This window comes from Ambystoma mexicanum, chromosome 2p (genome assembly GCF_040938575.1).
Source record: "Ambystoma mexicanum isolate Mex_15411 chromosome 2p, UKY_AmexF1_1, whole genome shotgun sequence".
Lineage (NCBI taxonomy): Eukaryota > Metazoa > Chordata > Amphibia > Caudata > Ambystomatidae > Ambystoma > Ambystoma mexicanum.
This window is the reverse complement of record NC_090923.1, coordinates 720616314-720643103: the sequence shown is the minus strand read 5'-3', so window position 1 is coordinate 720643103 and position 26790 is coordinate 720616314. Positions and strand designations below refer to the sequence as shown.

Genomic DNA, 26790 nt, shown 5'->3' with positions numbered 1-26790 from the left:
CAAGATATAAGGTTCGTTGGTCTGAAAAGAATAAAGATGGGAAAACGAGGAGGAAACCAAGAACTATGCTTACGGCAGGAAGAAGCCAGATTAATCTGCCGTCAAAACGGTGGAAAAAGGGTTAAATTCAGACAATGAAATGGTACATTTTCTTTAATTGAAATGGAATGGAGATTGGAACCAGTTTTAGAGACTTTTCAAAAAGGTGTTTTTGTCATTGTAATTGCTTTAACTATCATTGTGAGACTCTAACTCCTAGAGATATTCTTGATCAACAAATGACAATTGTCTTACTACGAATACATACTCTTTCAGATTTTTGAAATATTATCTAGAATCAGGGCTCACTCACAATGAATGTATAACAATTGACCTTTGAAACAAATATGGCAAAAAAGATGTTCATACATATAAATCACATAGGAATTATTCAAAAGTCCTGGCTCATTTAGAGGTCCTGATTGTGGCATATTAAAAAACGAATAATTAAACAGCCATTTAGAATGTAATGATTGAAAAGGAATTAAAATATCGTAACAATCAAGGGACTACTATAACCAGACTGCTCTACACCCAACGTGGAGGTAGTTTTGCGCAGGGTAAGTTTAAAACGAGAAGTCCCCCTTCTTTGAAATAAACGGAGCATTGAAATTGTAAACCAAATAACACTGCCTTTTAGTAAACTAACATTAGTTAAACATACTGATACAAAACATGTAACTATCACGGGAAATTAGAGGTATGTTGAACGTGCCGCATAGTAAAATATAGGCAGGCATCCCAAAATATGGCCTCTAAGGAACGCGCATGGAGAGCGAAGAGGGACTGGAGGAAATAGACTCCATATTAACAAGGAGTCAACTCCAGGTAAGATGGGATCCCTGACGCGTGAGGCACGAGCATTATAATTTTCAGGTAAGCCCTTATTCTGGGTGGGAAGCCCACCGTGAATAAGCATGCACGTTCTTAACCGTGCGAATTAAATAGTATTTGGTTAAACGAATTCGCGCAAGAGGCAAATGTTGTAAACACGCGTGCCCAGTGTGTTTATCTCTCCCGTAGTAGTGGGGAGAAGCACCATGTTACTGTAGCACACAGAACTTTTTGTAGATGATGTGGGCAAACAGAACTAAGCCTTAGAACTACGGGGATAAATACAAAATATACAATAAGGTGACGGAGGGAATTCTATGAGTGACTTTGGACAAATAATTAAATATAATATATGAATGAATAACTGTGGTTTCAATACAAACATTAACATAGAATTGAGGGACTCAGTACGTGAGTGTTGAACATTGGACCTTATATAATTATCAATACAGATTGACAATCATATCGAATTTTGTGTTTAGGAGGGATTGAGCCCTAGGACTCCGGTCTTGTGATCAACCAAGAGAGACTTTTCCCAGAGGGGGAACTAAAATCAAATAGGAAAGGGTAAGAAATGGCTCAATTCGTTATTTAACAGGATATAATATAAGTCCTACTTACCCTCCCCGTCTTTCTGTAACAGATACAATCTATTTACATCTCTTCTTTTTAGGTTTTTTTCCCTTTTCTTTTCTCTTTTGATTGTGCACAGAGAATTGCACGAGGTGTATGGCAAAGGTGTCATTTTGTTCTATTGTTGTGGGGAACCTTTACAAATGAGTTCACAGCACCAATGAGAGTCACCATTTGTACTATGTAATGAGGAACTAAAGAGGATGTTACTTAACAATGCACTCAAAATTGTATTTGGTTTTGTTTTACTTTTCATGCACATAAACAGCCCGGATTTGAAAAAGGCGCTAAATACATGCCGAAACACGTGTCATCCAACAAGGGCTAAATGACAAGTCAATAGATTAAGAAAAAATCTTTTTCAAGAAAACTGGCTTTTGTGACTTCTTGCTACGTGTTAAAATTGGCGCAAAGAGGTGCAGGCACAAACTGACTTCTTTCACAATTTTCAAACGGAGTTGAGGAACTCAGTGTCTCTGTGATGACCTACACCCATGCGACAACCTAACAATAAATGATGAAAAAATAAGGAAAATATTACACAAAGAAGACATAATCAGCTCAAACAGCAATCAGAAACAGGTCGCGAAAGTGCAGCTTGAGATATCTCTACACACAAAAAAAGTTCCTCTACCTCATAACCATTATTACATTACTAGACTGGCTTTCATTGGTGCAGCCAGTCTGTACTTCCTTTCTAACTGTGGCATGGTTTTTATTTTTACTGAGCATCAATTTTAAAGCAAACATGATGCATGTTATTACCTACCTACACTGGCCTACTTTTGTGCAGTCAGCCTTGTTATGTTTTCATATTGTTGCATGGCATTTTTTATTGGTATGAAGCATAAAACAAGAAAGGTTAGTGAATTTAAGGTGCTAGACTGGCCTTCATTGATGCAGCCAGTTTGAATATACTTTCTTTCTATAGCATGGTATTTTATTTACTGGGCATAAATGGTAAAGGAAACAAATGTTATTAGATGGCTAAACTTGCGTTGTCTAATGGCACCAGTTTGGCCATATATTCTTACTGTGGTATGCCATTTTGTTACTGGGCATCACGTGTAAAGCAAACATGATAAGTGTTACTAGATTGCTAGATTGCCCTACATTAGGGCAGTCAGTCTGGACATGTTTTCTTACTATGGCAAAGTGAACTAGTCTAGGTTCTTAATAATGGCATATATTGTGCACTCTGAATGGACATGCATGGGCACAACCAGTGTGAAAACCTTTTTTTTATACATGCATGTTTGTTTGTTTGTTTATTTATTTGGTAATGCACACCAAACCCTTAGGTAGCCGGGCGCAGCAGTACAAGAAGTCTTATAGCTTGGTTACATTGCATAACAGGTTCAAACAGGTAAGTACAACAAGTGCATAAGTGCATATAATACAGAGGGTAACCTTAGAAGGCCAAGGTATTGTGTAGAAAGGCATCATAAAAATGCATTGAAAATGCTCCTGTTCACTGTGGGTGACTTGCGTATATTAGATATTTTCCTATACTACCATACAAAATAAATTGAAAACTGTGCAGCTTTTGGCCCAGTTTTTCATGGAATGTGTGCTAGAAAGGACTCAATTTTAACATATTATTTTTAGACTCAATTTTAACATATTATTTTTAAAAATGTTCTTGCCGGGAGAGATCCCCCCTGAACCTCTCTTGGTTGGTTAAGGTGCTCTCACTATGCTCAGTTGCCCCACCATATTCGAGGTACACAATAACACACTCCAATAAAGAAAATTACCAGCGGCCACTGTCCACATCCCTCTGTGTGTTCTTAATCTAATAGTGGAGAAATCGGTTAATCTGAGAGAGCACATTCAACTTGATAACACACTAGCTACCACGTGTGGCCTATGTTGAGCTTATATGAACGGTTGCAGTTGCAAGCACTCAGCAAATTCTACAGAGCTTGTTGCCAGTTTTGAATCTGACGGCATCACTCAGATTCGATGTTGGCTGCCCATCAATGGGTTTGTTCGATGCTGTTGTGCTTGTGTGTGGGAGCACTTTCAGATAGCAGAGTTACGGGGCTGCTGTGTGTGTGTGTGTGTGTTTTTATTGCATAATAACATTTCTGATCTTCCCTTTTTTCTTGTTTGATCAGATCGGGAGGTCAGGTAATATTCGTCAGCGATGTTGTGCCTTTAGGATCCTGCACTAGATCGTGCGAGGTGGCGGGGCGCCTTTTGAATATATTGCCTTGGCCCTGTCGACTCATTGCTAGATGATCTGTCTTCCCTAAGTGGGCTAGTAGTCCAAACAGCATACAGAATGCATCCTACAATCTACCGCTCCTATTCTGATCATTTACTTATTTCACCGTGTGTTACACTAAATGAGCTTCTGCGCCCGTGGAAAGGTGTTGATCCCCCATTCGGCCAACGATCCAGCTGAGGCGCTCTTGTCCATGATATCTGTGAAGATCTCCCCACTAAGGTAGGTGATGGCTAACTTCGGTACACTGTGCACTCTACAGAGTATGCCTGATTATTCCAAATGATTGTCGAGAACATGGAAAAGTACAATGAAGTGCAGTGCAGCCTTGATGTTTCACATGTACTTGTGGCCACAACTGGGCGTTTTATGTGGTCGACGAGCAGGATGGGCGAAACAAGAGGGCAAGGGATGGGAATTGCTGAGCCAAGGCTTCTTTTGTAAAGGGAGTTCACCCGGGTTCCATTCCATTCCATCATTTTGTTAGTTTATCTATCCGATTACATAAGAAGACATAATGTATGCAAATCAATCTTGACCCCGGGACTCAAAGGGAGCAGTGCACACTAAACAGCTACACAAGGTTACATGTGAAGTTTATATTCAGGTAAATCTTTGGTGGAGGGCTCACCAGGATCCTAGAGGGTGCTAGAGACATAGGCCCTCATTCTAAGTTTGCCGTTATCCCACCAGCAAACTAGCCTTACCGTCTCTGCCACTGATATCCCGGTATTGCTGGGATATTAGGGCAGCGGAGTGCCAGTAAGTTCCCATTCCCATGGAGTCCCGTAGGACTCTATGGGATGGGATTGCCGGAATTACCAGCACTGGTAGTACCGATGCCAGTGATTCCGGCAATTATTTGCCAGTAGAGGCCTGACTGCCGCGAGTTCCTTTGCCCCCACCAGCAAACATGAAGTGTGCCAGTCTGGAAAAAATGTCAGAGCCGGAATAACCGGAATTTTTTCCGGCACACTTGTGATGAGGCCCATTTCGTTAGTGAACCCTTACCGTGCTGCACACATGTGAATGATGAAGAGATAATACCTTCTGAAACTCATCATGATTAAAATGTGAGCCCTCTGTATTCTGTGGTCTGGTCTACTTCAAACAGGGTGGAACTATTTTCATTGGCGTTGCCATGTTCGACAGGTTGCACACTTGGAGTACCACTGCATGGTCTGAATTCTAAAGGGGTGTACCAAAGCTCCAGAGGGAAGTTGGGCGCTCAAAGAGTTGACTGTTAGTTGCTGAGTAGAGAAGAAGCCAGCACCAGGGTGAGAAACGGGAGAGCCGCCTTTCGTCTCAGCAGGAGCAGCTTGTGCACATCCAACCCGTCCCCCACCCACTCTCCCTGAGGTCCTCAGGCCTCGGCCGCATACCTGTGGAGTGAATAAGGGCCCTCCAAGAGGAAGATGTCATACATACAGTTTATATCGGAGCAAGTGCGTTCGGCTCTGGCATGGCGGTGAGTGGACTGGATCCTGCGTAGAATGGCTGGAGGGGGCTGTTGGGGAAGCAGAAAAAGAAACACTCACAAGTCTGTCTACAGTGAAAAGCGGCATGTGGGGTCTACTCTACAAGTGTAGATGATTGCTTTAGAGCATGCCGACTATATGAGACATCCTCTACTAAGAACAAACCAAAGCAAAGCTAGCACCTGTCTACTGTATTATTTATTACGCACTTAATACTTGAGTTCGAATTCTAAGCGCGGATCCGGATCCGAACCTCGGTTGCTCGGTGTGGTATTGCTTACCAAGACCAGCACGTTGTCCCTGTGCTATCCTTAACCCTCCCTCTGTGCTGTACCAGAGCAGAGTATCCGTTCGCCTCTCAGCCTGATCCTGCCCACAAGGGCAGTGCGGCACGAAACGGCAGGTACATTTCCTCCCAGGCAAAGAACCAACTGCAACCCAACACAAGCCAATGCCTCCTGAAACTAGGGGTGGGCGAAATTACTGGCAGTGAAATGAAACACCCTCCCTTCTGTTTCACCCATGGGGCAGATTTGTATTCGATTTGTGCTTTTTAGCCATTCTCTTGAGAAATGTTGCCCCCCCCCCCGACATTTTTTTTTTGTCTGAAACTGGCAATTTGGCAATTTTGCCTGAAATGTGCCCATTTTTGAGCAGAGCGCATTTCAGTATTTCACTCACCGCTGCCTGCAACGTCATCCTTGAGGTGCAGGTTCCATTCTAGCCATAAAGAGCAATGAGTCACCTCTAGATTCTCGTACTCTCGGGGTGAGGCCCCCTGGGATTGAGGCCCCCTGAGTTGGATACAGCCAACTCCACCAGAGTTGCTTACAGTCTGTGGGCCTCATTACGACCCAGGCGTTAAGGGTTAACGCCGTCGTTAACCCTTAACGCCTGATTCCAATTTTAACGGCTGCTTTTAGCAGCCGTTAAAATCCATGGCGCTAACCCGCCATGATGCTAATTACGCCACCGTAATTTACCGTGGCGTAATTAGCGCCTTCCCCACTCCCATTATGCCCTATGGGACAAAAATGGGAATGGGGAAGGGAAAATGGGAAATGGGGATTTACCGCCCCACTCACCTTGGAATGGGGCGGTAAATCCGCCATCCACCATGGTGTAAACATAGTTTACACCATGGTGGCAAAGTTGGCGTAATTACCGCCTGGGTTGTAATGACCCCCTGTATGTGTTGATTAATTATTTAAAAATCACTTAACAGAATGGCCACCAGGGGGCGCAGAGATCAGCATGCTCTCTCTGTGAGCTCCGTAACCAGCACCCCGGAAGATGGAATGAGCCCCCGTCTTTTGGAACCCCCCGCTGAACAAATACGGGATTTCGCTGTCTGAACATCCCCCCCACCCTGAGAAAAAATCCCGATGTAAATCGGCCCTCCACGGCCTCAGAAAGCGCAAGGGAAAGTTGGGGCCTCCGAGACACGTGAAAATCGAAACCACCTACGTGTCTCTCGCTGTTAGAAGGCCCGGAAGGCATGTGTGCGGCTCCCGAAGTGAAACACCCTCACACGAGGACGTGAGATCAGCCAACCGACCCGGTGAGCACGAATAAGTGCAGCACACAGGAGCGAACTGCGGATCGCGAACATAACAACTCATGCCGGAGTGACGTTGGGGAAAGCTGCCGAGTGGAGCCCTCACAGACCCGCAACTTCCCAGGTGAACCCAACGGCGGAGTTATCTGGGCCGAAAATTGTGTGCAAACCCCACCTGAGGCAGAATTCATAATCGGACCCGGCAGGGGACAGCGCCTCCCCCTCCCAGGGGCCGGTTACCCAGCACGACTCCCCGCCCGCCCACAGCACCACCCCAGGCCCACACAAGACCCTGCGCCACCTCATCCGCAATCTACCCGCAGCGTAACCCGAGGGAGTAGGACCCAAACCGCTACAATCACTCCATAACGCATGGGCGTTTAGTGCTAACAACCTGCAGACGAACAGCTGGAGCCTACCGTGACTTCACCGACCCATGCATCTGGGTACGGGGCTCCCACGGACCGAAGTCTAATACTCTATCCGGGTACAGAGGACCCACATCTCTCTGACGGGGACGCGATTGGCCTGCCAGTGACAGACCCTGCCGCCCTCCAGTCTCACAACAGCATTCTACCACTACATCATCACCAGGGAGCACCGGCATCTATGTACAAGGTGAGAGGACCAAAAGAACAGTGTAACAAACGTAATTGCACTCCATTCTTGCCCTGCAGTGACCGCACGTGGATATAACCATCTTGCCTACCGGCCATAAAAAGTACCACCTCCACTGGCATGTTGCGAACCCAGCGACCCTATGAGGAACACATATCTACCCTCCACCGGCTGCAACAGTTAACAACCAATTACACCCGCCCTCATTTGCAATGAACTGCTACTAGCTCTCGCTTACAGCTGAACCCTCACGGCGCCATAGCACACTGTGCTCCCGCAACAGTCCTCGTGCATAAACACTTTAATACCCCTATTGTGGTGCGCACCTCCCTTCAAAAGCCCTTAGGAGACCGAAGGGACAACGCACACACGTCGAACCAAAGGAAGTACTTGAATAGGGGCTCCCAACCTGCGACATAAACCACTCTCCCTGTGAAATTACCTACCACTCTACAGTTGCACTCAGGTCTCGCCGCCATCATCATCCACCTTTAGAGCGAGTGAGGCGTGGATTATCACAGCGCACGCAGTTTCTACCCAGGCCCACCATCTGCGGCCTGTTTGAGTACTAAGCATAAGCTGGCTCACTTCGCCTACACCCCCACCTCGCTTACAACCTCTGACGCCAAGATGGCAAACTGCGCCACTACAGGAGACGACCTGGCTGCAGCTACGAAAGGAGACTTAGCTGCCCTACTGGGGGAGATTAAGAACCTGGGAACAAACATAGGTGGCAAAATAGATAGGATCACTCAACGGCTTGATAGCATGGAGGACAGGCTCGAGGGAGTTGAAAACAATCAGGTCTCCATTGACACACTGGAAGGGCAACTCGACCAAAGAATGACGGAACTGGAACGATGCAAATACGAGTTTAAACTTAAACTCGATGATTTGGAAAATAGAGAGAGGAGGAATAATATACACATTTTTGGTATTCCTGAGAGAGAGGGGGAAACGGAAGCGGACCTTAAGGAGACACTTCACAACATCATCAAACTTCTGACAACGTGTGATGAGCTGGATGAACCGGTAACAGAACGAATTCATAGAGCAGGAGGCCCAGCAAGTGGACCACGCTCAGTCCTCGCCCGATTTCACTGATTCAGGGACAAAGCTAGAATTCTTGAGAAAGCCAGGAGGAGCGGGATGATTATGCTATGCGGAGCACAAATCTCCATTTACCAAGATCTCTCCTCCTTGACCCTAGCCCTCAGAAAAATGTGCGGTCCTCTGACGAAGATGCGCAAGGAAAAGAACGTTCGATATAAATGGGGTTACCCCTTCTCCCTCACGTTCCAATACGAGGGGACCAGATTCAGACTGCGATCAGAGAAAGAAATAAAATCATGCATATCTGACCTCTTAGGAACACAAGGAGAAGACGCTAATCAAGAAGCGACAAATAGGGAAAGAAGAGAATAGCGACTCCAAGGCCCCCAGAGAAGGAGAGTGAAGGGGTCACGAAAATTCAGGAGAGGCAATCTCTCCCCGGAAACGGACAACTGACACCAGGTGATACCCGTAAGACAATTCCAATCAAAGTATGTAAATAGTGTGATATGGATGCACTAACGCACACACATTCCCTGGACTCTAATGAAGATAACTAGAGGGGAACCACCAGGGGGCTCATTCTGGACTAAGATGACTTACTCTGGTCAAGGGGCGTGAAGTAACGACCCCCGGAAGTGGTCCGATGTCGACCTGGAACAACAGACCAGGCTCGATCGGACGCCATCAATTAGGAAGGAGGAAGGGGGGAGGGTGAAGGAAAAGTTAAGGAAACAAATGAGGTCAGAGCAGCAAACATAATGAACCACAACAGTCAATGCAGCGTGCGACTTATGAGCATAGAACATCGTCGAGTGTATACAAAGAGACAACTCCCAGCGAGAAAGAACTATGGCTACGAACATTAATATAAGGGAACAGGTCTCCTTAAGAGTTGGAACACTCAATGTTAAAGGGCTCAATTCACTGACGAAACGGTCCCTTGTAGCTAGAGAATTTCGCAGAAGCGGATTAGATATTCTCCTACTCCAGGAAACAAAATACATAAAAGGAGATGAATGACGGATCCTTGGGAAACGAGTGGGAACTGAATTTTGGGGCTCTGGCCCACTCAGAAAGGGAGGGGTGGGAATCCTCATTAGAAAAGGCATATAGTTTGTGCTAACCAAGACATGGTCAGATGTTGAAGGACGAGCAATGTTAGTAAATGGGCAACTAGGTAAGCTGAATGTCACAATTGCCACCCTGTACTCTCCGAACACAGGCCAGTCTAGATTTCTCTCCAGGACAATCCCCAAGATACTACTGGAAGCCACTGGGCACACCATCTTGGGGGGGGGATTTTTATCAATGGGCGAACCCGGCTACAGACCGGAAACCTGGGAACCCCACCACGGCTCATCAGAATAGACCTGAACCGAATGAACTAGCTCATATGATGGAACTGTATAACATGGTGGACGCATGGAGAGCTCTTCACCCGGAAGAACAAGGCTACACTTTCTATTCAGCTCCCCACAATACGTACACCCACATAGATTACATGTATCTCTCTAGAGAGCTCTCTGAGGTAACATCACAGGCAAAGATAACCCCGATCACTTGGTCTGACCACGACATGGTCCTCACAGACATTCAGTGGGCCGACCTACCTAAAAATAGTGTGAAATGGTGCTGCAATGAGAGCCTTTGGAGGGATGTCGTTTTCAGAACTGAAATGGAGACAGAAATCTCTGAATTCTTCAAAAGAAACGACAGTGGAGAGATATCCAAACAAACGGTGTGGGAGGCTGGGAAGGCCACCTGGAGGGGGATTTTGATAAGGGAAGGCTCATCAAAGAAGAGAGAACATAATCTTATTGAACAGAGGCTCCAAACTGAAATCTGCCAATTAGAAAGCACACCCAAAATAGCCGAAGAAGTAAATCCTCAGAAAATGAACAAAACCAGAGAGAAAAGAAATTAACTTAAACTACTGGAGTATGTACAGGTTGTGCGTAAACTGAGATTTTTAAAACAAAAATTCTACGAGAAGGGCGATAAGGCCAACGTACTTCTCGCCGCCAGGCTGCGAGAACAAAGAGCTGAGCGAAGAGTATTAGAAATTAAAGACGATTCCTCCCTTACATCACATGCCCACACCACCATCCCAGAACATTTTGCTGACTTTTATGAAACTTTATATTCCTCTGAGGTAGACCCTGAGCGATCACAGACAGAGTCCTATCTGCCCTCAATAGATGTACCCTGTATTCCTGGCCTAGAGGTCGAATCACTAGAATCCCCTATTACAGAACTCGAGGTCCAAGTCGCCATAACAAGGTTAACATTGGGCAAGTCCCTGGGCGAAGACGGCTACACCGCCAGATTTTATAAACCCTTCACCACCGCGCTGGCCCCTTTCCTGACACTCCTCTACAATGAAATACAATGAAATAATGGACACGGGGAAGCCCCCAGACTCCTTTACCAAGGCATTGATCACTGTTATCCCCAAGGCTGGGAGGGATCCTACGAATTGTCCCTCTTACCGCCCCATCTCACTACCTTGACGCAAAGATATACACCAGAATCTTGGCTTGAAACCCTCATTCCTCAACTTATACACTCCGATGAGGTCAGGTTCATACTGGGCAGACAAGGGGCAGACACAATCCGCAAAACCTTACACCTGATCCACGCATCCCAGACCATGGAGAATGATCCGACGCGGAAAAGGCCTTTGATAGGGTGGAATGGGGGTTCCTTGAGGCAGTACTGCAAAAGGTGGGAATGGGCACTAGATTTAGAAGAGCGATAAACGCAGTTTATACAGAGCCCAAGGCATCTATATTTGTGAACGGGGAATACTCACGGTGGTTCAACCTGCAACGTGGAACCCGACAAGGATGCCCCCTCTCGGCGATTATCTTTGCCCTCTCGTTAGAACCCCTGGCAATCGCAATAAGGGCAGACCCTACACTAGAAGGTATTCGACTGGGGACAACAGAATACAAAATTGCCCTCTATGCAGACGACATCCTCCTCCACATCACGAACCCCTTCGTCTCCATCCCCCGGGCTCTCTGCATGATAGAAGAATATGTTAAACTCTCAGGGTTCAAAATAAATAAAACAAAGTCCACACTCTTTCCCCTCCAAGGTCAAAAAGACGAGCATATCATCAGATTCTCCCCACTCGGTCTCAATATCGAACACTCACAACCTGGGGATACAAATAACGAAAAATCTAAGTGACTTATTTGAAGCAAACTTCCCTCCCCTATTGAAGCAGTTTAGGTTAGACTTGACAAGATGGGATAAGCTCACAATATCCTGGCTAGGCCGGCTCAATGCAATGAAGATGATATCCCTTCCCCGGTTCTTATATCCTTTCCAAGCAATACCCATTATGATTCCAAAAAGCTTTTTTACTGAGATCAAAAGGGCCATGCTCCAATTCCTATGGCAAGGGAAAAAAGCAAGAATTCCATATAAGACCCTAACGCTTCCTAAAGATAAAGGTGGAGTTGGGCTTCCAAATTTTCAAAAATATTACAAAGCCTCCCAACTTAGAGTATTGATTCCACACCTGCGTAATCAAACAGACACCCAGTGGGTCAATATGGACAACCACTATTTTACACCAGCCACAGTATCTGAATGGTTATGGGTACCTAAGAAAAGAATCTGTAGAAAACTCAAAGACCACCCGATACTAATGACCATCTGGGATATCTGGACACATGGCAAGAACATGCATAACATTACTACCTGGCCGGCTCCCCTTAGCCACTTATGGTCCCCAGGAATCAACGACCATATCCCAGAAGTAAGAAGGTTCCAATCATGGTACGAGGCTGGATTGGAGAGAGTAGGGCAACTGCAACGGAAAGACTCCTTCATCTCGCTCCCTGAACTAACCGAAGCCCTCGGAATAGGCCCACTATCCACCTTTCAATACTTGCAGATAAAAGGGGTTTTGACAAGAGCCATGTGGAAACCCAAATTAATGAGAGAACTCACCCCTTTTGAGAAAATACTGGACTCAAGAACTGTAATGAAAGGCCTAATATCTGATCTGTACAGAACACTGATAGAAGGAGAGGGGGTGACCACGGACTCATTGAAAAGAAGATGGGAAACAGATTTTGCCGACCAGTTCACTCCAGAGCTATGGGACACCATATGCCAGGCAGCCACACGGATATCCATTTCGAACCAATACAAACTCCATGCAATCAAATTATTGCATAGATGGCAATATGATCCAGTCAGATTATCCAACATGTTTCAGACTACAAGCCCGGAATGCTGGCGTGGATGCGGAAACAGAGCAGACTACTGGCACATGTGGTGGGGATGTCCCAGAATACAAGTGTTCTGGTCAGAGGTCCTGGGCTGGATCAAAGAAGTCGATGGTATTGACAGAACACCTACTCCCTACCTCATATTGTTTAGCCTCGAGAAAAATGAGGATGACTGGGTCAATATTAAGGATCTAGCACCACAACTGCTATAAGCCGCTAGGGCAACACTAGTAATGAGGTGAAAAGCTCCTACAACCCCCACGAAAAACAAATGGATCCATGTATCCACTAATATATGCATAATGGAACATATAACGGCATTGCTACATGGAAAATTGTCTCAGACCGAAGTCTTATGGATGGAATATAAAAGTATATATCTGCCCACCGGCTTATCTCGTAATAATGCTCCTACCATGGCGATAGAGGGACAAGAATTGACCTAGGCAACATATAAGTTGAGCTTTACAACAGACACTTTCATAACCAAGGCAATCTCGGCATTGTACACCGACTCTGCTCGCCACACGATGAACGCTGTTTGACCTGCAATACAGGTTCTGACCAGGGGGGAGGGGAGCGGGGAAAGGGAGGGGGGAAAGGTCATGTTTTTGCACGAACCCTATGTTTGAAGAAAGTGTTTGCAGGACAGACACTAAATACGCCGAAATTTAAGGGTTCGCTTCTTCATTATGAGATAGTTAATCGTGTACTCAATGTATCCTTTCTTTGCATGACTTGTATCTGTAAAACTAATAAAACCAAATTTACAAAACAAAATCAGCTTAATAAAGTGGCCACAATGAATTTAAATAGTGATTGGATTCAATACTTTTCAAGGATCACCATTTTAAGTCTTGAAGCCTAATACGTACTCGTTTTTAATCACACATTAATTTCATACACTATTTGTAATAGAACTTAAAATGTTATGTTACAAGCCTTTAATACTGCACTACATCATCAGCGTATTGTCCAAGGAGCTTATCAAGCATGTGATTTCAATCATTCACTATTTTCATTAGTCTACCGCTTTGATTCAGTCAATATGGGATTAAGGTTAATAGTAGACTGATCAAAGCACGGCAAAGTGTGGCACAGTGGGCAAGATGCCTGCCTGTGCTAATGTGGATCAGCAGCGCAACAAGAGAACGATGCAAAAGGTGCGCACCCAAAAGGAAGGAACGAGAGAAAAACAGGCGAGAAAAGGATGCGATCAAACGATAAATGTATAGAGCCAAGGAAAGAATTAAAATAAAGAGGACCTCAGCACACGTGACAAAATGATGATTGCTATGCAAGAATACAGGGTTGGGATGGCGCAACCGTCTACTAGGCCCCACATTACCAGTAAACCAGCAGTGATCTTAATCATAAAGGTTAAAATCATAAAGGTTAAACAGACACAGCCCGACGGGTGTACCTTCTTCACCTTTTATGGTAGTGTGGGTCGGGGCAGGCTATGCTCCCAGGAGGGGTGTGAAGTGATCACAATGCGCCCCAATCCTGATATGGCCGAAGACCAACACATCATCTAGCTAGGCAATGCTGCAATCATCTAACCCGATAGGAACTCATTTACCATCCTCTGAAATATGACAGGGATTTTTTTTTTAACCCAGATGACATAAAAGTTAATGATAGTGCCCCTCTGGTGTTTAAAATGTTAACCACTCCCTTACTTCATCAGTTGCGCCGATCTACCAATACTCCGTCGTGTAGTCAAAGGTACTCATTGTACTTGGCAGTGTCTATTCATACAATCAGCTCACCTGCCCGAGGTACGGGGTGAGTATTCATCTTGCCGACAGAATAAGGCCATTGACAGTCAACACAAAAGCAGATTTCAGTTTTCTAGCTACTGGACTGTTTGGGTACCAGTAGCACAGAACCAGCCCAGGGCTATGGGAAGGCTCAATAACTCCTAACATCTTGGAAATGTTCTCCTTGAGAGTGTCTTGTACCTTGTCGACATCCATTGAATTCTGCCATTCACTGGCTTATGTCCCCAGTCTCAGTAACATGATTGCACCAATTTAGTTTTCCTGGAGTCCGTGCGAATAGACACACAAACTGGGCCAACACCTGCTAGGCGTCCCACAACTGCTGTTTGTGTAGGTCTGGGGAGACCTGAACTCCCCCCAGAGACCCATCTGCAGGCTCTGCATGCAACAACCTCCACGTTCTCATCATCTGCCACAAGAGACCACGCTCATCCCGGCTGTAATGAGGTTTAAGCTAGTTTATATGAAAGATCCTGTGCATGACTTATGGCCTTTATATCAATTAGGTCGTTTTTCCTCAAGCACCACATCCGTCCCAGGACACTTATCATGAAGGGCGCTGGCTTGACAGGGTCTATTAGCCAGACCATCGGACCGAGAGAGTACTCGTCATTATTGCAGTGCTTCATGAGCTCTTGGCTGGCCTTGAGGTGCTGGGTACTCTGTTCCCTTTAGTTGACCATTTTGGATCTATTTTATTTATTCATCTGAGCTCAAATACATAGTCCACTATATTGTGGAAGAACGGCAGGGATCGGCCACCCATCTTTCACTCCCCAGACTTAGGGGAATCCTAAAGGGTGGCCAAAAGAATGTCAAAGTGACTGTACCCTTTTGTGCTATGTGGCACCTTCGATTAGGAGAACCGAAGGCATGGTATGAGAATATCCCATTTCTTCAAAGCTACCTATGGCACCATTGGGGCGCTTGTGAAATCTTTCAACAAGCCCATTGGTTTGTGAGTGGAAAGCTGTGGAGAACTTGTAAGTAACGCCACACTCCTCCTGCATCACCCTCCTACATGCAGATATGAAGCTGGAGCCTCTGTCAGAAACGACCTCTTTAAGGAACAGCACAAGAGAAACCACTGAGGTTTTGATACTTCTCAAGGTTGCCGCCTTTGGGTACCAGGTCACTAAGCAAAACAAATGAGGTGATGGCTGGACAGTTTAGAATTAATCTTAACCTCTGTCATTGCTCTGGCCAACCCTCCAGACCACCGTTCCTCACCTGCCAAGCCACTACAAAAGGGGAAGTCCATATGCAAATCTGGCTTCATCCCACTCCAAAAAGGGCAGTCCAGCCTGAACTGCTCGGTCACATCCTTTCTGCATCTAGAAACCCAAGCTACTCCTCACCGAAACATGTCTGGGTATGCTTGTGGTCTCATGCAGAATAGAGATGACCTAGCAGTTCGGGCTGGACTGCCCCCTTTGTGGTGGGGCCAAGCCTGATTTGCATATGGTCTTTCTCCTTTCTGTAATGGTTGGCAGGTGAAGAATAAAGGTTTCAAGGGTTGCCCAAAATAATTGCCAGAGGTTCAAGATGAATTCTAAACCTTCCAGCCATCGCCTCTTTGTTTTGTTCACGTACTGGGTGGAATGAACTACACAGCCAAGATGTACCAGTTCCATGAGGGGATTGGAGAATCCAAAGAAGCCACAATGGCCTTGCCTATTCTCTTGAAAGGCTGCCCAACCTTTGGTAGGGGAATGAAGGGGTCCTGTGTCACCCCGACTGACTTACCTGATGCTTTGCTAGTATGATAGCACCAGGCAAATTCCTTTATTTAATAGACCCATGCAAATCCACTCCAAAGTAACTTGCCAAAGGAATCTTGTGAGTAGAGTCCAGTAGGATCCTCCTGTGGCAATGGGGTGCAACTAACCCCTGGTTGGCCCCTGCCTCAGAACTTCTGGGATCACTTTACAGGAGACCAATCTCCCAATACACCCTAACCATCCCAGGGCCTTCCCTCCAAGCCTGTTGCTCTGCCTGCTCATGCAGATTTGCCAGAGTGGGGCAGTCTCTCTGTGCCTTGCAAAGGTCAGCCTGACTCTGCCCTCAAGCTGATGACAACTCAATCTGTTCTGGCAGGGCCTTGAGGACCCAAAGTACCATATCCTTCACCTCAGGAACCCAGAATCCAGTGCCACTGCAGTAGGTACCTCAGCAGCAACTATGCTCTCTCTGGCAGAAGCAAGCATCTCTGTGGGATTTTGATCTAGACTGTGCGGTACAGGACGTCTCTGGCCTTTCACCTTCTTCAGCTTTAAGAGCCCCTGGGCCCAGGGTCTTATGTAATGCCCCCCTTGCTGCTTCACTGGCCCCAGATCTTATGACCATGGCAGTAACCTCTTGGTCAAAAAGGTAATTTCCTAACAGATAGTCTGAGCTGCAGAAGAACAGTGTAGATTCAAGAGAGTAATGTGAGTAGTGGTGAATTCTACATAAACAAAAGACAAGTCAGAGTACAGACAAGAAAATGAAGAGTTGGAGTAAAGGACTGCTAGTAGAACATTTGGATGAGAATAAAGGAAATGAATGCACACAGATGAAAAGACTCATAGTAAATCTGAGATCTGCACATGTACAAAAAGAGAAGTATTAGCGTAAAGAAGTGTTAGTGGCATGGCAAATGGAATAGGGCTGAGATCTGCACGCAGACAAGAGTCAGAGAATGAGAGGAACCATGAGTTATTATTATTATTATTATTATTATTATTATTATTATTATTATTATTATTATTAGTTACAAACACACAAGAGAAGAATGAGAGTCGACGTGAACTCTGGACACAGACCAGAAGATGAATCTTAAAGTTAAGATCTTAACACCAAAATATAGGATAATCAAAGTCAAGCGTAAGCTCTACCAAAACCGACAAGACTTTTTTGAGGGGATGCAATCTCATGTGAGGTATGCGGTGTGGCTGTGTGTGTTGAAGCATATGTGTATGCAGTGAACCTTGATAAATACCCCCCATGCAGGGACAGGTGTAGGGCATGCATTGCAGAATATCAAAGACCAAAGACAACACAAAAAGTTACAGCAAAAGATGATGGTTGTATATAAGCAGTTTGTGCACTGCCTTCTTAAGTAATGACGATGTATGCACCGTAATGGTCTTGGCAAAATAATTAGTAGTCAGGTGCTATGCAACGTGGTAAAGTTCTTGGAAACTGTGGTTGCACTAAAAATATGTGGCAATACTTGCAGGTAAAGCAAAAAATTGTAATCTGTTAGCCAGCAAATTGTTCACTGCGTGGGTATTTCCCCTCAGTTTATTAGGTTTAAATGTTCTCCACCTTGAATGGCATATCTCGTGTTCCCGGACTCTACCCCGTCCACAAACGTGTACTCCATGTGTAAAGTCTTTTGTAGAGGAGGAGTCAAGTACCCCCACTCCAACTGCCCCGCCTACATTACCTGAAACATATGTATCAAAATATGTGACATATACTGAACAGTTAAACCAACAAAGAGAAGAGAGAGGGCTCTGTGCAGTACCCATAACAATTCCTATACCTAAGAAAATATGGGAAGTAAAGTACCCATTGAGGAAACCATACTTGCATCCAAGACAATATGATGGCCATTTGAACGGGATTCCTGATAAAACAAAGAGACTGAATGACCAGGATGAATGGTGACATCATACAAAGTTGAATGGACACCCAGATAGAAAGATAACCAGACCAGAGAGGCAGACGATTATAAAGAACAAAGAAGTACCAAGGATAAGTGACATCTTGGGATCAAGATGAAGAAACATATGCCACAAACGTGACGAAGATATTTAGTTAGTTTAAACTTGTACAGATACAATGAAACGCAAGTAGCAAAGCAATCATGAAGCTAGTCACATGCTTAAATAGATTAGACTGTGGCAAGCGCCAACATATACCTATATACCTCATAGATACATATGGATTAAGTGAAGAATTAATGTTTCCCCTACGTATAAAGCAGTACTGAACAACGTGAGCAGGCTTCATTTCAGTGTCGCAGTTACAAAAAGCAATTGAATTAAACATAATCCAGTTCAGCTTATGAGTTCCCTGAGGCAAGAAAGCCAAGGTCTTATCAAACAAGGAGTTGGCTGACAGTGCATACAAATAATGTGAAAGAACAGAAGCTCCTTTTCAAGAAGGTCAAGCAAAAACAAAAGACGTCAGAGGACTATTGAAGAATAAAATCAAATACACAAAAAGGCTCAATTCATGGTGTCCAGTCAGGTGATGGAAGAAAGTTGGACAGACGAGATGGTCACACCTACGCACGGAAGCCGGATAGTGCCTGTACTCCTTAAAAATGCTCAGAGAACAGTACAAACTCAAGGCCAACTTCAAAGTACTAATTGACACTGGACCATTGAGGTGATGATGGATGATATTTTAATTGGTGGGAAGCTGGTGCAAAGACGAGCTTATCCGCACCTGGTTGTTCAGTCTGTGTGCTGCTCACGCAGGTGGAAAATTATTGACGGGGGTTAGAAACCAACCAATTGTAGGGGACCAGGCAGTTAGAGGTCCTATAGTTTGTGTAGCCAATGTGATGTTGTACATTTAGTGACATTCATAGTGGCCATTTTGGAGGGAGGGCTTAGTTGCCCCACCTGATGTTAGCTATCCTATTACCTTTCTCTGTTACTCCATGCAGATATGGTAACTATGCTTAGTTATTCACTTAGACCCAATCCCGCTTCCCGATAAGTTTCTGTAGTTTGCCACATAGAATGACGTTGGTAATGACGCAGCTCAACACGTCAGCTATGACCAATTATGGGGATAAGAACCCAACTTTTTTATGAAGTAGTTAGAATCAGAGTGTCGCGCGATTGCTGATGTTCCTTGTACTTCCTGTTTTAAGACTTGCATTAAAACAGATGAACTTTGCCAAACTATTTGTGTCATCTTGATTATTGATGTATGAGAAGAATCTGCATCCCCACCCATCTCCAGGGTATTGCTACTCATCTTAAAGGGCTGGAAGACTCCAGTTCACTTGATAGCAGCGGATGGTTAGATAAGATACCATCGGCCATCGACATAAGTAATTTTAGAGTCTCTGCAATATCGCACAACCTTTGCCTTTCGGCTGACAGGACGTGAAGCTTCCCGTAGATAGTGGTTAGCATAGGAAAAAATCCCTGCAGGAAAAGGTTTGACAGGACCCCTATTTTGACATAGAAACCCCTTCCATAACTACGAGAAGCAGATGGGAAAGCGGCTCGAAGAGGCGGTAACGAATGCAGTGATCCCGAGGATCCAAAGATGAAAAACATGCGAACGGTGAGTGAATAGATCAAAAAGTATGGCAAAGGGATGCATGCCTAGTAAATAACGAAGTGTAACGGAGGGAAGCAGGATAAAATATAATGCAAGAGTAAGGGCCTCATTACAAATTATGCCGGTAGCCATGCCGCTATTGGCGTCATGGCTGCCGGCATAACCGCATCCGTGTCCGTGTTCTCAGAATGAGGACTTACCGGGCCATTCCGAGTTCGAGTGGCCCGGTAATTACTCACTCGAAGACACGGACACGGTTCATCCCCATTCCCATTTCAGCCACCATAGGGCTGAATGGGAATGGGGAGGGAGCTAATAATGGGCCCATTAATTACGGGTCCATTATTAGCTCCCTGGTCCCCTCGCGGGACCCGGTAAGTACGCCTGGTTTTCCCAGGCGTGCTTAACGTGTCCCGTGAGGGGACCTCGTAATCGGGCAGAACGGGGTTAACGGCTCCGGCACCCTTTACGGCGCCGTTAACCCCGTTCCGCCAGGGTCGTAATGAGGCCCTAAGAGTGTAATATATATGTATATGGGAAACAAGATATTTATTGACTTGAGTATGATCAAGTCATATATGAGGAAAAATAGTTGTGAGTGTAGCCACGCTATGAGCATACGCCCTTTTCCTAGACTTTAAAGAGTGCTAGCAGAAGCTTTAATTCAGAGCCCCTTTACGTGCGACATGTAGGAGACGGGATACGTTTAAAGACTTTCTTAAAGGAATTAGCTTAAATTCCAATCAGAGCATATCTAGAGGGCAAGACAAGTCTTAGAAGAAGATCATAAGCAGTACGTACATGTGGCCGGTCAAGTCTGTTTGTTTTTATTTATGTGGTTGTAAGGTGTGATGATGTCAAAGTTGAAAAAATAAATGCTTTAAGTGATAAAAAATGTGAAGTTGAGATGCGAAAAGTGATTGTTTTAAGATTAAACTTCGATAGTTGTTTTTTAGCAAGATTAAAGTTAAAAAAAATGGTATTGTGACGGGATTGGAGCTTGCGACGGTTGGTGCTTGATCATAGGTGTATGTTGATTAAGATGTAAAAATGAAAAACTGTAACTAAAGCATAAGCAAGTGGTAGCAAAGAGGAAAGTAAAGGTTAAGAAATGGAAGAAGTTACGCCATTAGTGCATCTTTGCAAATAGCTACCAAAGCATGCGCTCAAACTTAAACAGTACAGTGCAGAATGGGTTAAAGGAACCGCCGATAAAATGTTCCAGCCATGGCCAAAAGGCAGGTCATTATCGAGAGCAGTTCTGCAGAATATGATGACATATTTGAATACTGCGTACACAGGAAAAAAGTTAGAAAAGCGCCTAGCGAGGCTAGAGCTTTGGAAAATGTATGAACATGAGAAGGAGGAGGAGCCTCCTTTAGATTGGATACTCAATATATGCAAAGAGGGGGGTTAAGAGCCCCATCTGAAACAAAAGACGAGATTAAGAAAGACAAAGGATTATACCCATTTAGAGAACTTAAAGCAGCAACGGGATATAGCAATCCGTCATATGAGTCACCTATGCAAAGTAGTGACGAGGGCCAGGAAAAAAGACACTGAGAAAGATATAACCTCCAAAGTCCCGAGGGACAAGGAGAGACGCGATAAGGAGAGAAATGATTGAGCAAGCACATCTCTAGACATAAGGAGAGAAATAAAGAGATGGAAAGGAGATAAGGATAACACTGATGAGATAGCGCTCTTACAGAACAAATGGTTAGGAAGTCAGATTCTACTTAAACTTGATGGCAAGAGTATTGAAGGTAAGAAAAAGGGGAGATCAAGACGAACAAGACAGAAAAGACAAAGAGAGGGAGGAACGATTGCAAGATGAAGAAGCAAAAAGAAAAGACAAAGACAAGAACAGTTATATCAAGATGAGCAAGCTGAAAAAGAAGAGAGAGCATAGGAGCAAAGAAAACACGATAATAAAAGAAGAACAGCCGATGAAAAAGAAAGGCTAGAAGGAAAAAGAATAGAAGATGATGAACAGGAAAGGATAAGAGAGAAAAGAATACAAAGAGGAAGGGATGAGGAAATACAAAGAGCATATGAACGAAGGGATATGAAAAATAAAGAGGAAAATAGAGTAAGAGAAGAAGCCAGAAAGCGGAGAAAAGTCAATGATGACATGAAACATAAAAGAAGACAGAGAGCACGAGATCTCGAGTATTTGGAAAGGGAAGTAAGAAATCCCAATCTACGAGTAGGATGGGAAGACATAGAAGAATTTGTCCACGAGTCCGAGTCATTACCAGGCACGTCTAGAGCAAATCTAGAAGACGAGTTTGACTCACGAAGCATTGGGGACACGATTGATAAGGTATACCATGAAATGCAAGCCCAGAAAGAATCACAAGGGAAGGGAAAAAAATATTGTTTCAAGAGCGCCCAGGTGTATGACACAGAGGAAGCCTCCTGTAGTGCAAGACATATGGAGATGTCTTTAGACAGACTAACCTTAAATAGTGATGATGAGGAGAGAAGTTGCACGAGTTGGGCACAAGAAGTATCAGACGAAGAAAGGGAAATCTTCCTGAGGGAAAAGAAAAGTGACATATGTGGGTCCAGAGAGATGTTCACCTATGGGTAACGGAGTAAGATGGTCATATTCAGAAATACCTATGTCTAAGGCACCAGAGCCACTGACATAGTCAGATCGGCATAAGAGGCAACCTCATGGTCAGAGGGGGGAGTCCCCACCTTATGTAAACTGGCTAAGATCACTGCCAGGTAGACAGTGATGTGGAAATATTATCCTGGCGGTAGATAGACAAATGATGAGAGACGAGAATGAGTTTTGAGTGTCACAGTTCCCCTTGTTGGAAAAGGGAGGGGCCAGGCCGCAATATATACCATGGCCCCAGATGGACGAGAACATTTTAAATGTAAACTCCCAAATTTAAGTTGCGGTGCTGGAAAATGGATACATGAGTTAAGAAAAATGATGGGAGGGAACACATTAGCTGTAGAGGATATTAAAGGCCTTCTAATCCCCATACTTTGTGAGAGAGCTGATGACGTGTGGACAGGGGCAGGTTACCCTGGTATGACTACAGTCAACACTGCGCACGATGGAGTGCCGTTTTATAACTATAGGGCAGCGATTTGGAAAGCGCTCCCAGTGTTATATACGGACACGTCCAATATGGGAGCTATAATGACGAGAAAAATGAAGGAAGGAGAGGATCCGTTGCTTTACATTCAAAGTTTTCAAGACGCATGGGCACTTGAAACACGGCAGGCTTGGGGGAAGTCCATACCTGTATTTTATCATATATTATGCCAATGCCTGCCAGCGCAGGTATGGAAACAGCTCAAGAAATTAGTGGGTATTGAAGCTAAACCATGGTTGGAAATCCAGTTAACCATTGCACATTATTGCAGACTCCTGCAGGAAAAGAATTGCAAAAAGGACGATGCACAAAAAGGTGAAGAAGAAAATTAGATCAGAAAAAGCTATCTAAGTTTGCAATTGAAGGGGCAATGTTAACTAACGTAGGCGGATTAAATTCACAGCAGGCAGTGCACAGGCCAAAAGTAAATCACCAAAGACAGTTTAATCAGACAAATAATGGATATGCTCCACGAGCAAGGGGATATCGAGGGAGAGGTTGGCAAGGAAACCAAGGGTATTGGCAGAATAATCAGGGAGGGTTCCAGAACATGCAAAATAGTAATCAGAACATGCAATATGGGCAGATGGGGAGACAGCCGCTTGTATGTTGGATATGTGGAATGACAGGGCACATAGCTTGTATGTGTAGAAGCCAAGTGATCATACAGAATGATACATTTTCGAGACAGGGAATGCCAAATCCACCTGCATATTCACAGCAGGGCGGAAATGGATTTGCGCAAAATCAAACAGTGCAGCAGCAAGTGCCGAGGGTGCAGCAAGGCTTGCAATCACAGGAAGTAACAGGTAATCAACTGCATGGACAATCGCAGCAATCTCCTATGCAACTTCAGCAGAACACAAACACAGAACCGTCTATGACACATAGAATAGAAGGTGTTACTGTTGATGGATGGAACTACTTGTACTGTTGCGCCCAGATGCCCACGGGCTTGGAGCGCATTACCAAATAAATAAACAAACATAAACATAAACATAAACATGGAGGAAATGCATTCACAGTTGATGGAGTGAGACTGTACTCGAAAAAGGACAGCTCACTGGGAGACCTGATGTGTTCAGTTCTATCTATTACGCTGAATCCTCATGAGGAGCCAAGGGTAGACGTAATTATAGGCAGCAAAGCTTTTTCCTTCTTAGTGGACACGGGTGCAACATGCTCGTGCATACGTGAGCGTACATTTTCAATGTCTGGCCATGCAATGAATACTCAGGGCTTTACAGGAGCAACGAGTCATGTTCCTTTTACAAAAGATTTACCAGTCTCCATAGGAGAATGCAATATGACAGTGCCACTGCTTCTTTCGAGGCAAACACCTGTCAACATATTACAACAAGATTTAATGATGAATATGACCATTTCGTTTACAGATGATGGCATAGAATGCTCAACACCGGGAATGCATTATTTAAACATATGCTAAATGGTCAGGGCATACGCAGGGCAAGTAGCACCTAGAGCAATACCGTTGGAACACAAAGTGTTCCATTATCGGATACGTTTTTTGTTAACATAGCTGCCAGGTCTAGTAGGCAGAACCATGAGAATACCAGAGGAGTTTCTATTTAGACCTCAAATACCCATGGACGAAGAGGAGGGGCGAATTTTCCCCTTAGGCATAGAAGCAGCTATAGTTCGAAGAAATATGGCTTTGCTTGATGCAACTGATGATAAAGGTAGACGATGGAGCACAATAATTGACATTGAGGAAGGTTGCAGAGTGACTGATGTCACTGATGAGGATTTGTTTGGAGATGACATATCTGACGATTTTATGATATTTGAAATGTGCATTACTTATTGGGTAAAGGCGATTAAGAGAGAAGTTCCGCAGAGAATGATGCTAGAAAAAAGCGTCCTGAATATTTTGATGAAGATATGGCGAAAGTGCCAATTTTATTATGGACCACTGGCCCCTATGACGTAGGCTTACTGAAAGGAGTTGGGGAAGTAAAGATTAAATTGAAACCCAGAGCGATTTTAGCTTGAGCACGACAATATCCCATGTCTCGAGAGGCAGATGAAGGAATTTTCAAAACAATTTCCGCCATGATGGACCAAGGTATCTTAGTGACGTCAGAGACACCATGCAATATGTCAGTTTATCCTATCAAGAAATCTAAGGGGGGTTGTGGCGTTTAATACATTTGCCCAATAAACCAAATTGTAGAGGCCATGTTTCCTCTAGTCCCTGACCCGTCTACGATTTTCCTGTTGATGCACAATATTACACGGTGATTGATTTCAAAAATGCGTTTTTCCAATCCCATTGCACAAAGACTCACAAGATTTGACATTGATTACTTTTAGACAAGTGCAATTAAAGAGCACAAGGCTGCCTCAGGGGTACTGTGAGTCCCCATCGATTTTTAACAGAGTCCTCCAGATGGACTTGAGCAATATTGCTTTAGAGGGCATTGTGCTGCAATACGTAGATGACATTCTAGTTTGCAGCACCACAGAGGAAGAATGCAGACGCAATTCTGTTCAGATGATGATTATACTTGCTGACAAAGGATATAAGGTTGACAATGAAAAGTTACAATATTGTCAACAAGAAGTGTTGTACATAGGCCAATTGATTTCACATGAGGGAAAGTAGGTCACCCCTTAAAGAGCTGAGGTCATTTTAAAAACAGCCAAGCCAAACACGATAAAACAAATGCAGAGTTTTCTAGGACTATGTAATTATGTCAGAGCATGGGTCTTTGACTACAGGTCATATACGAGGCCCCTTTTACAGGCCTTGAAAAAAGCACAGGAAACGAAAGAAAAAATCGTGTGGACTGAGGCAATGGAAGAAGGGTTTGGTGAATTGAAAAAAGCAATCTGCACAGCTCCAGTTCTAGGGATCCCCACTTATGCAGAGGAATTATTTTTATTCTTGCATACTGATGGTACTTTTATGACAGCAGTACTCACACAGAGAACCACGTTGGGGTACAAGCCCCTTGCATTTTACAGTGGTTATTTTGGACCCAGTAATGACAGGTCACTTTCCATGCGAACAAAATTTGGCAGCTGCCATGTTCGCCATAGAAAAGGCTACAAGCATAGTGATGGCATGCTCCATGATGTTATTTGTTGAACACGCATTATTTGCCATTTTAGAAAAACCAAAAGGCACGTTGACTACTAAAAGGGCTTCTGTCTATGAGGTTATCATATCAACTCCAGCTATTAAAATAGTTTGATGTAAAATAGTGAATCCAGCCGTTTTTATAGCTGAGCCAATTACCGAAGGAGAGCCTATACACGATTGTGCAAACTATGAAGAATTCTGTGATGAGCACCCTAGATTAAAGAGAATGCACTCGCAGGGGGAGAGATTGTCTTCATTGATGGGTCTTCAAGAATCTATCAAAATGATGGGCAAAGATATACAGGTGCCGCGGTAGTGAAACATTTGGCAAATGGAGAATTTCGAGTGCTTGTGAGTACTCGATTGCCATCTCAGTATTCAGCGCAAGCTGCAGAATTATTGACGTTGATACTCGCAATTGAGAATCACGCAAACCAAGAAGTAACAGTGTACAGCGACTTTGCCTATGTGACGTTGATGGTACACGTAGGATTAGCGCGCTGGAAAAGTAGGGGCATCCTCCTGGCGGACGACACGCCAGTGCAGCATGCAGCCTTATTGGATAGGCTCATTAAGACACACAACCCCCGGTGGGCATAGCAGTCGTCAAATGTGCAGCTCACATGAAAGGGACAGATTCCATCTCGCGTGAAAATCATGTAGCAGACGCTGAAGGCAAGCGCATAGCAAATACAAATACAGGGAGAATGAATATTGAAACCATTAATGTGAATGAAAGGATGAGGGATATAATCATATGTCTAAATCACAGATAGTGGAACTTCAAAGAGAGGCA

General features: G+C 44.4%; 1 protein-coding gene across 1 annotated transcript in view; it reads right to left on the bottom strand.

Annotated features, from left to right (window-relative positions):
• MAP4K1 (mitogen-activated protein kinase kinase kinase kinase 1) overlaps window positions 1-26790 on the bottom strand; it is an 869227-nt gene that overhangs the window by 350978 nt on the left and 491459 nt on the right. Inside the window, exon 13 of the mRNA XM_069644317.1 lies at window positions 5165-5243. Within this exon, the coding sequence (XP_069500418.1) occupies window positions 5165-5243 (79 nt within the window). The remainder of the gene's footprint in view (window positions 1-5164; window positions 5244-26790) is intronic.